Source organism: Diplotaxodon limnothrissa, linkage group LG17 (assembly GCF_057381915.1).
Source record: "Diplotaxodon limnothrissa isolate DT_005_m linkage group LG17, D_limnothrissa_male_GT1.1, whole genome shotgun sequence".
NCBI classification, from domain to species: domain Eukaryota; kingdom Metazoa; phylum Chordata; class Actinopteri; order Cichliformes; family Cichlidae; genus Diplotaxodon; species Diplotaxodon limnothrissa.
The window spans coordinates 16173930-16185785 of NC_140612.1; the positions used below are offsets into that span (position 1 = coordinate 16173930).

The window sequence follows — 11856 nt, forward strand, 5'->3', positions numbered from 1 at the left end:
GTTTCTGTGGGTTAATCATGTTCAAAATGTGTCCTCCAGTCACCACGGAGTATCCCCGTCTTTTTCCATGCAGTGAGGAGCATCGTTCTTTGGTTTGAAATTCCTGAAAGCAAACAAACCATTGACTGAGGCTACACTACTCTGGCCTGAGAGCTCTGTGGCATTGTTGTATTTTGAGTTTCACTTCATCTTGGGGCACCAGCTCCTTTTAATAAAGTTGTCTTTATGGTGCTGGATGTCCTTCCAAAACTTGTTGTATGCCCTCCCGGTTAGTTAGCTTCATTTGTAGGCTTCATTGTTTTTAACTTTAATTCTGAGCATTTTGTGGCTTATGGTACTTTGGAAAACTGTAAATAATGACTGAAAGGCAATAATGAATATAATTATTACTGCTTATTGTAGTAGTGGTGGTAAATTTAAAGGCTTGTGTATAGATTTCTAAGGCAGCCAGGCTGCTGATTTCTTTGCTAAGTTCAAATGAATCCAGGTATGAAAATATAACAGATTAATAACTGATTTTTCCATGAAATGTTTGTATGCATAATTTATGCGGACATTTGTGCCTATGAACTGTTCGTAAATGACACCCACAACAGGAAATGAGAGCCAATGTTTTTACAAGTAATCCTTGAAGCTCAGAGGACATCCCTAACATGGCCTTTTCATAGTACACAGCTCTGACCTTGAACACCGACTGTCCAACCACCTGCTGTTGAAATCCGTTTTCACATACAGACAGTCAGAAGTAATCGGGTTTGGGGCCATGGTTTAACTCACCAGGTTGAGCAGTTGGCCCATTTGCTGTCGAAGTGGCCCGGGTTTAAATCTGCCCTGTGTTGCCTTTTGTTGTGTTGTCCTCCTGCTCTCTCTCTCACAGCTTTCCTGTTAAGGTAAAGACTAAAAGAGTCCCAAAGTATTTGGAGAAGAAGGCTGTTTCAAAGAGATTGTGGAGTTGAGTTTAAAGATCGTTTATCAGACAGGATGAACTGAGGTGACTCACCATGTCAAACCTGTTTTAATTCAAATGTAACATTTTCCAAGAATTGTTTCTTAAAATATTTCATAAAATCGAATATTTAAATATGTGATTTGTGATCATAAGAAGACATTTTGTTCCAGTAGTGGTAAAGAATTTGTTTTTCTAAGGATGTTTTGTTGTGGGATGACTGCTCCAGTCGTCATTGTGTGGGCGAATGCGTCTTTCTGTTGATGGCTGCAGATTGTTCTGACTAACAGTGGATCAATGTCTCAAAGGTTGATTTGTTGTTTGTGTGCTCTGCAGGACACTGACCTGAGTTCAGCTCAAACCGCACAAATCTGCCTGTGTGAACACTCACGGCTCTACCTGGTCAAGTAAGACCCAATCTTTAATTTTATTCTTTTTCTGCTATAACAGTGAAATATGCATATGGTAGACTAGAGTAGAATATCGTGTTTGTGATGCCACACAGCAAACATGCTTTAGTGAAGGAAATGTCTCATTTTAAAAATGTTGATGATCGATCGATGATAGGGAAAATGTTTCTGGTTGTTTTGAACTTTACACACTTGTGACTTTATGCTATCCTTGTATTCAGTATTGATGTTTAAAGAGTATATTGTATTTTTGTTGATCCTGGCTGCTGTTTTTAGCAAAGTTAATGCTCCACATGTTCCTGGTGTTTTGTGTTAGTTTATTGGCTTTGGGGTTATTTTAGTTCTCTCTTAGATTGCGTTTTGTCTCTGTGCTAGCAGTGTTTGGAAAGTTTGTCTAAAAGAGCTGACGGTGGATAGAAGATCCGGCTTTGTACAAATGAGCAGTTGAAGATGACAAAGATGGAAGGAACTCTTCTATTTGTCTTGTTGTTATTCTAATAGTGTATGTTCATTCTATAAAAGACATACAAAATAATAGATCAATGGAAAAGTTGATATATACATCCATATATGTACATACAGTACATCAAAAAACTATATTCCAATCACAGAGTCCAAAACTACAGTTCAATTAAATTTTGTTTATATAGCACCAAAGGTGAAGACCCCATAGGAACCACAAGTAACCCTGCAGTCTGAGAGTGAAATGCTCTATTGGGGTTATATGTAATATGAGGTCTTTTAGAAAAGATGGGAATGATTATTTAAGACCTTGTATGTGATGATAAGGATTTTAAATTTGATTCTGGATTTAACAGGGAGCCAACAAGAGAACCCAGTATGGGAGAAATATGCTCTCTCTTTCTAGTCCCTGTCAGGACTCTTGCTGCAACATCAACATGCATCAACCGAAGACTTTTCACAGAGTTTTTAGGACATCCTGACAATAATGACAAATGTCCAGCCTAGAAGGATTAAATGCACAAACTAATTTTTCAGCATCACTCTGAGACAGGATATTTCTAATTTTAAAGATGTTGTGCAAACTGAAGAAAGCAGTCCTACATATTTGTTTAATATGTGCATTGAAGGACATTTCCTGGTCAAAAACAACTCCAAGGTTCCTCAGAGTGTTACTGGAGGCCAAGATAATGCCATCCAAAGTAAGTATCTGGTTAGACACTGGTTAGACGTTTAGGGGTTTTGTCTTAATTTAGAAGCAGGAAATTAGAGTTCATCCAGGTTTTTATGTCTTTAGGATTTTCTTGCAATTAAACTAATTGGTGTGTGTTATCTGGGCTCATGGATAGATACAGTTGTTTGTCATCTGCATAGCAGTGAAAAATGCTATGCTATGCTATGCCTTTGATGTTACTGCCTAAGGGGAAGCATGTATAATGTAAACAGAATTGGTCCTAGCACTCAACCCTGTGGAACTCCATAATTAACCTTGGTGTGTGAATAAGACTCTCCATTTACATGAACAAATTGGAGTCTATTAGATAGATATGGTACAAACCACTGCAACGCAGCACCTGTAATACCTGCAGCATGCTCTAATCTCTGTGATAAAATATTATGGTCAACAGTATCAAACTCTGCACTGAGGTCTAGCAGGACAAGCACAGAGATGACCCCCACTGTCAGAGGCCATAAAAAGATCATCTGTAACCTTCCCGAACTGAAACTCTTCAAATAAAACATTCCTATGCGTATGATCAGTTAGCTGTTTTACACTCTTTCAAGAGAGTTATCTACTGTTGATTTCATTCTGACTTATGAAAAATGCACTCAATTGTATGTGGTAATAAATACAACTTGTGCTTGAAATTGGCAGACTTCCAATAAAATCTTAGAAAACTGAAGTCAAATGGACTGAGTTGCAATATTATAAGCTCACTTCTTGCTCGTCCTTTTTCCAGGATGAGGTTTGCCGATTGCCTGTTGGTTCTGGTGTTCCTGCCATTCCTCTCTGTTGCCATCGCTATAGACATCTGCTCTGCCAAACCCAAGGACCTCTCTCTGGAGCCATACTGTGTCTATCGCAGCCCTGAGTTCTCTGACGGACCATCGCTGGAGCCTGAGGCAGTCCCTAACTTCACCAATCCCCGAGTATGGGAACTGTCAAAGGCCAATGGACGCTTTGGTCTGTCACTGTACAAACAGCTGGCTCTTGGCAGGAGCCCCGAGTCTAACATCTTCATGTCCCCCATCAGCGTCTCCACCGCATTCGCCATGACCAAACTCGGAGCTTGCAATGAAACGCTGAAGCAGATCATGAAGGTGAAATGCTGCATCATTGTGATCCTTTAGTTGTAGATGAAGACAACCGCACCCCCAACCCAAAGCTTTTGTCAAAATTTTCCCAAGTGCTTTTTTAACAGACAAAGGGATTTTCAATATAGCATTTTGAATCATAAATCATTTCTGTTTGCACACAATATTAAAATAATTTCAGAAAAAAACAAAATTTACCAGTATTGGTAGGTCTTAACATCCAGCTTTATGTGAATTAAAATGATCAGCGTGCTAAAACAGAGCTTTTAAATAAAGCATTTCAAATAAATCATAAATCAAAACATAACTTTAATCTAAGAACACCATCTGCACAGTAGTGGGAGTGTTATGCTGTGGGAATGCTTCTCTCTGTTTTGAACTGGGAATCTCATTTAGATGGGGGCAATTATGAAGAAAGGATATATGAAGATTTTGACAGAAAACGTCAAAGAATCCATATCAAAACTGGGTCTCAGTCATTGCATTGCCTTCCAACGCAACAACAACAACCCAAACATACGTCGCTCCTGGTGAAGAACTGCAGGCTGCTATCCAGCAAAAAAAGATACACGTTTGACTTTTAGCATTGCAATATGATGATGATCATGATAACATCATGATAATGATGTTATTGTGTGCAAATAGAAACAATTTATGCTTTCTGAAGGAAACTAGTATGTTGGAAATGCTATCATCTGCTCTGTTAAAAGCACACTTGGGAAATACTTTTTTTTAAAATTACATTTTCGTAGGGTGACTAATAATTCTGTCTTCACCTGTTTTAGTTTTGAAAGTTAGTCTGTCCATTTTTACACAGGACTGAAGCAATATGTTTCACGCAGTCAAAACAGCAGAAATCTTTGCAGCAGACAGACTCACACATTCAGTGAGCCGCTATATTTGCCTGAATTCAGTTTTTGAATAGAAACTAAAATCTTACCAGTGATAGCAGTGTCTGTTTGGAGTGGTTCAGGTGGGTTGTCTATCAATCGGAACGTCGGTGAATCAGTCCTTTATTCTACAGTCCACGTGTTGAAGTGTCCTTGGGCAAGATACCCCTCAGTTCCCCTATTCATTGGAGTGTGTCTCTGAATTTTAGATAATTCTCACCTAGCTCCTTTTAATGTGGGAGAATAGCAGCTGTACTCGGAGTCCCTCCAAACTTTCTGAACTATAAGAGAAAGGCCAGCCAATCTTCAGAGAAAACTAATTTTGGCAGTTTGTATCCATGATCTCATTCTTTCAGTCACTATCCAGAGCTCATTACCATAGATGAGGATGGGGACGTAAATCGCTTTTACTCTCACACACCACAACATACCTGTACAGCTTCAGCATCAGTGCAGAAGCAGCCACAAACCATCCCCAATCTCCCCTCTCCACTCACTTTTGAACAAGACCCGAAAGATACTTGCTTAGATACTTGAGGTGGCAATTTGTTCCTGATCTGGAGTGAGAGTTTCACCCTTTTCCAGCTGAGAATCGTGCCCTAAGACATGGGAGGTGTAATATATCTACGTCAATCCTGAAAGCCAGAGACTATATTCTGAGACCGCCAAAGCCTTTCACCATTTGGTAATACTTAGAAGTTCTGTCCATAAAAAAATGAACAGAAGTTGTGACAAAGACAAAGCTGGAAAAAGTTCAACACTCATCAGGAACAAGACCATCTTACTGACAGCAATGAGGACTTTCTGTGGCACCTCCCACAGGATCCCATGAGACACAGTCGAAGGTCTCCTCCGACTCCACAAAGCACATGAAAATGGGTTTTTCATGCATTTTCGAATATTCTTAAAAGGATAACAAGCTGCTCCAGCATCTCAAGACTGTGAGAAAAACTTTCAGTTAAGTTAGTAAATTTTATTTATATAGCTCAACCACACCAGGGACCTGCAACTGTGACTTCATCCCCAGTAATCACACTCATCCTCAGCCTCTGCTTATCCTAGGGCTTCTGATGCTCCCAGTGCACACTCACATACATTCATGCAATTACCTTTTTCTATACCTAAGCACTTTTAACCCAACATTCACACACTTACACTCTGATGGATGCACTGGGGGCCACTCGAGGTTCAGTGTCATGCCCAAGGATATTTAGCCATGCAGGCTGGAGGAGCCAGGGATCAAATCCCTTTCTTGTTAGTAGATAACTAACAAGAAACGGGGCGATCGTGGCTCAAGAGTTGGGTGTTTGTCTTGTAATCGCAAGGTTGCTGGTTCGAGCCCCGGCTCGGACAGTCTCGGTCGTTGTGTCCTTGGGCAAGACACTTCACCTACCGCCTACTGGTGGTGGCCAGAGGGGCCGATGGCGCGATATGGCAGCCTCGCCTCTGTCAGTCTGCCCCAGGGCAGCTGTGGCTACAACTGTAGCTTGCCTTCACCAGTGTGTGAATGTGAGAGTGAATGAATAGTGGTATTGTTAAGCGCTTTGAGGGGTCCTGAAAAGCGCTATATAAATGCAATCCATTATTATAACTCCCTCTACCCCCAGAGCCACAGCTATCCCAATTTTGTAGCTCAAAATAAACTTTTGATTTTCTGCAGGTATTTGAGTTTGATACCATCAAAGAAAAGACATCGGATCAGGTCCATTTCTTCTTTGCCAAACTCAACTGCCGTCTGTACAGAAAGAAGGATGAAACCACTGAACTAATATCTGCCAACCGACTGTTTGGAGACAAATCATTAACCTTCAACGAGACATACCAGAACATTAGCGAGACAGTGTACGGAGCCAAACTGCTGCCTCTCAACTTCAAGGTAAAAAGGAAAAGAACTCAATTTGAGACAACTTTGAACTCTGGAGCCTAGAATTTATGATGCTGCCAAATATGAATAATAATAATAGTCAAAGAATCGACATCCTACAATAGCCCAGAGTAGAGTGGTTGGTCGTTATGGCCTTTGTCTTTTCTTCAGGTTTATTTTTGAGAGGTCAAACGCTTTGAGGTTTGACTTCAACCACACCGACTTACGACAGCTGTCGAGTTTCCAGAAAGCCAGTCACACAAATACAAACAGTTTATACTGATGAGATGATTAAATGAACCAGCAAGCCTGGAAGCCTGGATCCCCCAGTGTAGCAAATGTATTCACACTGTAAGCTTATAAAGATAGTGGGTGGACCTTTATATTGTATCAATATATAGTATATATGTGAACTATTTAGTTTGAACATCTGGATACTTTAAAATTCAGGAAAGTCAGGCTTAGAAAAAAACTTTGTACTGATTAGGATTGGGAGTGGTGTGAAACAGAAACTGCCTCGCTCAGTTTAAGGTATACTGCACCTTTAAATAGTTAACATTAAAATCCCATTTTCCTTAAATCTCTAGGGAGGCTGAGATTGCAAATTTAGCATTATTCACAAAAGGGCATTGATCTGTCTTACACCAGTTATACTGATAACCTTGTGTCTGTGGTGTAGGAGAACCCAGAGAACGCCCGGGTCACCATCAATAACTGGATTTCCAACAAGACAGAGAACCGAATACAGGACACGCTGCCAGCTGGGTCCCTGGATCCCACCACAGTCCTGGTGCTTGTGAACACCATCTACTTTAAGGTACTTGAATACCAAATACTGCAGCTCAAACTAAATTATTTTTGTCTGCATGCTCCATACATCATTATTGCAGGGTTTGTACCTGTAAAGTGCCTTGAGGCAGCTGTCATTGTGATTTGGTGCTATACGAATGCTGCAATTTGATCAAAATGTAAAAAGTTCTTCCTTGTTTTTACACTAATATCCTTATAGAAAGTAACCAGAAGGGAATATTTATATGTTAGTCAGGACCATCATCTCAAAACATGGAATTCTAATGGAAATATCGCTGCATTTCCTAAAATCCATATTACATTTTTTTCTCACTCTAAAACACCTCACCCATTGAAACTTTGTATTTTAAGATTAAGATCTGAGATTGAAATAAGGTTTTTAAAGATGTAAAATAACAGGAATTTAATCTCTGGGCAACACATTGGTGCAGTGCTTGGATTAGTGGTTGATGAGCGCGTTATAGCTTCCACTTTCTTGAGTCTGCTTATGTCTCAGTGAGTAAATTTCATGTAGTGAGGATAAGGCACGCTCCAGTTCAGTCTATGAACCAGCTTTTTCTTTTTGGACATGTACTTTATTTGATTTAGTGAAATTACGAAGCCTTTTAAGTGGTTTTTGAACCCTCCTAATGTTTTCAGTACAGCCAAATACATTTTCAGCTACAGGCACAGAATGGTAAATGGTTGGGGGTGATGGTATGGAGGGAAACACACAGCATAATTGCTTTCTCTAAAGTCTCAGTATCAGTATCAAGGGATATGCATTCATTAAACATGGGTCAGGGGTCAGGTGGGAACGTCAGAATTGTCAGACTTGGAGTGAGCCAACAGGGAGCTTGTATAATATAAGAAAGTGAGCACACTTTCTGCCTTTTAGGGTCAGTGGAAGCACAAGTTTGATAAAGACCAGGTGTTCAACACAGACTTCCATGTCAGTGAGAGTCGCACCTGCTCCGTCAACATGATGTACCAGCAGACCAAGTTCAGGTACAAGTATTTCCCTGATGATCATGTGCAGCTGCTGGAGATGCCATATCGTGGAGACGACATCACCATGGTGATCATCCTGCCAAGCAGAGACACCACACTCAGTCAGGTAACCCGTCTGTGTTTTCAGCTCATCTTGTCTACTGTTTATAATTATGTTTCAGTTATAAACGACTTAGAAAAATACAACCATAACATTTTCTGTCCCTTTCACACAACATGGAAAAGAGCAGTTTCAAAATGATAAGATAATTATAATTGCTATCAGACCTACACTGATGCTGCTTATTATTGTTTTTAACAAAACTTTTGGGCTCTTTTGCCTTCATTGAATAGTACAGTGAAGACACATAGGAAAGCAGGGAGAAAGCAAATGGGGAAAGACACACAATTAGTGGCCTCAGGTCAGAATTGAACTAGGGCCCCTGCTACTCCTACTAGTTATTTCACACTTAAAGTGGCCATAATACTAATTAAAAAGGAATCATTATTACATTAAGCAGAAATTCAGAATGTAAGTAACAAATAAAAACTTTTGGTCTTTTGTCCTGCTACTTTTTCTTTATTTTTGAGCTACAGAAAAAATGCCTTTTTAAAGATATGTAGTAATTTAAGAGTCAAATGTTGACTGGTGCATATTTCATTGCTGTTGTACTTCACCTCTGTGCTATGTGTACTTGTTTGTTGAGGTGGAGGAGAGTCTGGACCTGGCAAAACTGAACAGTTGGTTGGATCAGATGAAGGAAACAACTGTCTCTGTTGAGGTCCCTCGCTTTAAAGTGGAGCACAGCTTCAGCTTGAAGGAGAAGCTTAAGGAAATGGGATTGACTGACCTGTTCAGCTCTGACAAGGCCAGCCTGCCAGGTACTTAAACCTGAACTTTGGATCTCAGTCCAAAGTCCACATCAACTGAATTAAAAGTGAATTTGAGTATTATTTTTGATTATACCATTACATAATCAAATATAATTGTTATACATGTTATTCAATTATATTTGGTCAATCTGGTCAAACATGATACATTTGGTCCAAACATTTAACAGTCTGAACATGTTTGGAATTTGGGGAAACCTGCAGTCAGCGGAGACTCAAGAAGTCACTTGGATGAGTGACGAAACATTTCTCCCACTGAAAACGCTACGTCCAGATGAACACAATCAACTTTGGGGGATTTACTTACCTGGATGATTGAGCATGCATCAAGACGAAAGGAAGACTCTCTCCAAAGACCAAATTATATTATTTACTGAAGATTCATGTCATTTAAATCAGGTTTTGATGCAAACATAAATGGAGGAGACCCTGCAGCATGGTGTGTTTTCATGGCTTCTATTAAGTGGTCTGCGTTTTTATTCTGAATATAGAAGGGAAGCAGAAAAAGTCAACTTGACCTGTTGTTGGTTTTGATTATGGCAGTTATAAATGAACAGTTAAGAAAAACCACAAAATTCCTTCTGTGTTTCAGGGATGCTGGAGGATAGCAACTTTGGGCTCTACATCTCAGATGCCTTCCATAAAGCTTTCCTGGAGGTCAGTCAAATACTATCTACATCACTTAGAGCATGTTTTACATTATACAAGTCCTTTTTTCCAAGTGTGGGTCGGGACCATTGACTGTATTCGAATGATCAGCGTAGCTTCCAGGTCTGAGAAGCAAAGCCAATGCAGAAGTATAAAAAGAAATTGTTTTCCTATGAGCTTGCAGGTTTTCTTGGTTATTTCAGTCCTGAGATGGTAAAAAACATGACAAACTGGTGGGTGATGGCTACATACATTTCTACATACTATGATCAGGACTAAGGGGTGAGGGGTGCTTCTGTAATGAAAGACCACATTTGAGTGGTAGTGTTTCCATTTTAAATGTTTTTTTTATTTTATTTTTTTTAACGATTTGTCTTGAATTTCCAGACCTTTTTTGGAAAAAATGCTTTTGCCTTAAATGTTATTTTGGGCCTTTTTTTGTATATCATTTCGTTTGGTATTAAAACATAAACATCTAAATCCATATTGGTATCCTGACAGTTGATATAAATTCAGAGAGATGCATTTATACGAGTTCATCTCTCAGACACAGGTTTTAATTTGAGTTAATAAGCAACTGTGTGTGCTGTTGCAGGTGAATGAGGAGGGCAGTGAGGCGGCAGCAGCCACCGCTGTGGTGGCCGTTGGACGCTCCTTCAATCCGTACAGGGAGGTTTTTACAGCCGACCGGCCGTTTCTGCTGCTCATCAGAGAGTCCATCATCAACACACTGCTATTCACCGGCCGTGTGGCTGATCCCTGCAACCAATAAAACCCTACACATGAAGCGATCACTGCTTTGTTAAAAGCCGCAAATCGTAAAAATATAGTAATAAATATTTCAAAATGTAAATATACTGCATAACAATTCGGCACTGTGCTGTATGATGTGGAGCTAATGCAAACTTCATTTTACAACATTATACACTACACACTCAAGAGTGGGGTTTTTGATTTTTAGCCAAAGTTTTAGACGTTTGTTCTGTACTTCAACTTCATTTCATTTAATTCCATCCATCCATCTGCGGTGGCAGCAGCCTAAGCAGAGAAGCACAGTCCTCCCTCTCATCAGCCACTTCCTCCAGCTTGTCCGGGGGAACACCAAGGCGTTCCCAGGCCAGCCCGCTGGTGTATGGTGCCTTGGTGCTTCTCCCTCATTTCCCAACAACACGTCACAGCAGTTAGATTTATCCAAGCTTGGGACCGGCGCCGGGAATCCACTAGCTGATCACCCCTGACGATGGGTTCATGTCTCCTCTTCCCGGTCTCAAATCAGCGATCAGGGTGACTTAGAAAAGATGCAGCTTTCAAAAGTGTTTCCACAGTAAATGATTTAAGTAAATAAATGCAAAACAAATGAAATAACAGTGTTGTTGAATATCTCTGCCTTGAGATACTCACCGTGGCTTCAGATGAAAAAGAACTGAACATGAAAAGAGACCACATGAAGGACAAGAAGCATCTGCCCTGTCAGCCCGAACTCAGCTTACTGAAAACCATCCAGATTCTCCACAAGGACTGGAAAAAAAAAAAACCCATCCACACCTGACAGAGTGCCAAGAAACGAGAGGATTTACATCCAATAACTTAAAATATTAAAGAGCAGAAAATCTTAACGCATTAAAATACTTTAATTCTGAGCGTTTTGCTGCAATAACAACAAACTTTTTTTTATTTTTATACATTTTTTTTATTTTTAGTAGTAGTAGGAGTAGTTGCAGTATTCAGTTTGAGGCACTTCTAAACATGTTCATGGAAAACAGGTGAGAGAGTAGTGCTGAATTCCAGATGTGTGTGTCACGTTCACACGCGCACGTTTGTGAATGCTGCTGGAGACAGAGGCGAGTCGGTGGCATTTGTCACTTAAAGTGCTTTATTTCCTTTGAAGGAGATGCAACCTGTGAGTGATCTAGTGGTCATAGTGAAAGTAAGCATCTTCACATTTATCTAAACTAACTGACCTTTGGCCTCACATCCCCCCACCCTCCCACACCCTCCACCAACATGATTTAGCAATAGACATGCAACATAAAAGATGTTCACATAAAACCTTTCAGGTTCATCTACTACAGAACTTAAGTACTTCCTCTTCAAGAAAAAAAAAGTACAGTATTAAAAGTTAATTTACTATCTAAAATTTGTTTACTTTGA

The 11856-nt window shown here is 39.9% G+C and overlaps 1 protein-coding gene across 1 annotated transcript; it reads left to right on the plus strand.

The window, feature by feature from the left end:
• The first annotated feature begins 1282 nt into the window (after positions 1-1282).
• Positions 1283-11269, plus strand: serpinc1 (serpin peptidase inhibitor, clade C (antithrombin), member 1). Its single transcript, XM_085375901.1, has 8 exons — positions 1283-1353; positions 3279-3639; positions 6184-6399; positions 7067-7204; positions 8075-8293; positions 8874-9048; positions 9650-9714; positions 10301-11269. The coding sequence occupies exons 2-8, from the start codon at positions 3280-3282 to the stop codon at positions 10475-10477; spliced, it is 1350 nt and encodes a 449-aa protein (XP_085232027.1). The 5' UTR covers positions 1283-1353; position 3279; the 3' UTR covers positions 10478-11269.
• Positions 11270-11856: the final 587 nt, after the last annotated feature.

Bases quoted from the DNA above. Each gene is read 5' to 3' on its own strand.
- serpinc1 (XM_085375901.1), top strand. From the start codon at position 3,280: ATGAGGTTTGCCGATTGCCTGTTGGTTCTGGTGTTCCTGCCATTCCTC. The intron at 8,294-8,873 runs GTAACCCGTCTG...TTGTTTGTTGAG, and splicing joins GAGACACCACACTCAGTCAG to GTGGAGGAGAGTCTGGACCT. The intron at 9,715-10,300 runs GTCAGTCAAATA...GTGCTGTTGCAG, and splicing joins TCCATAAAGCTTTCCTGGAG to GTGAATGAGGAGGGCAGTGA.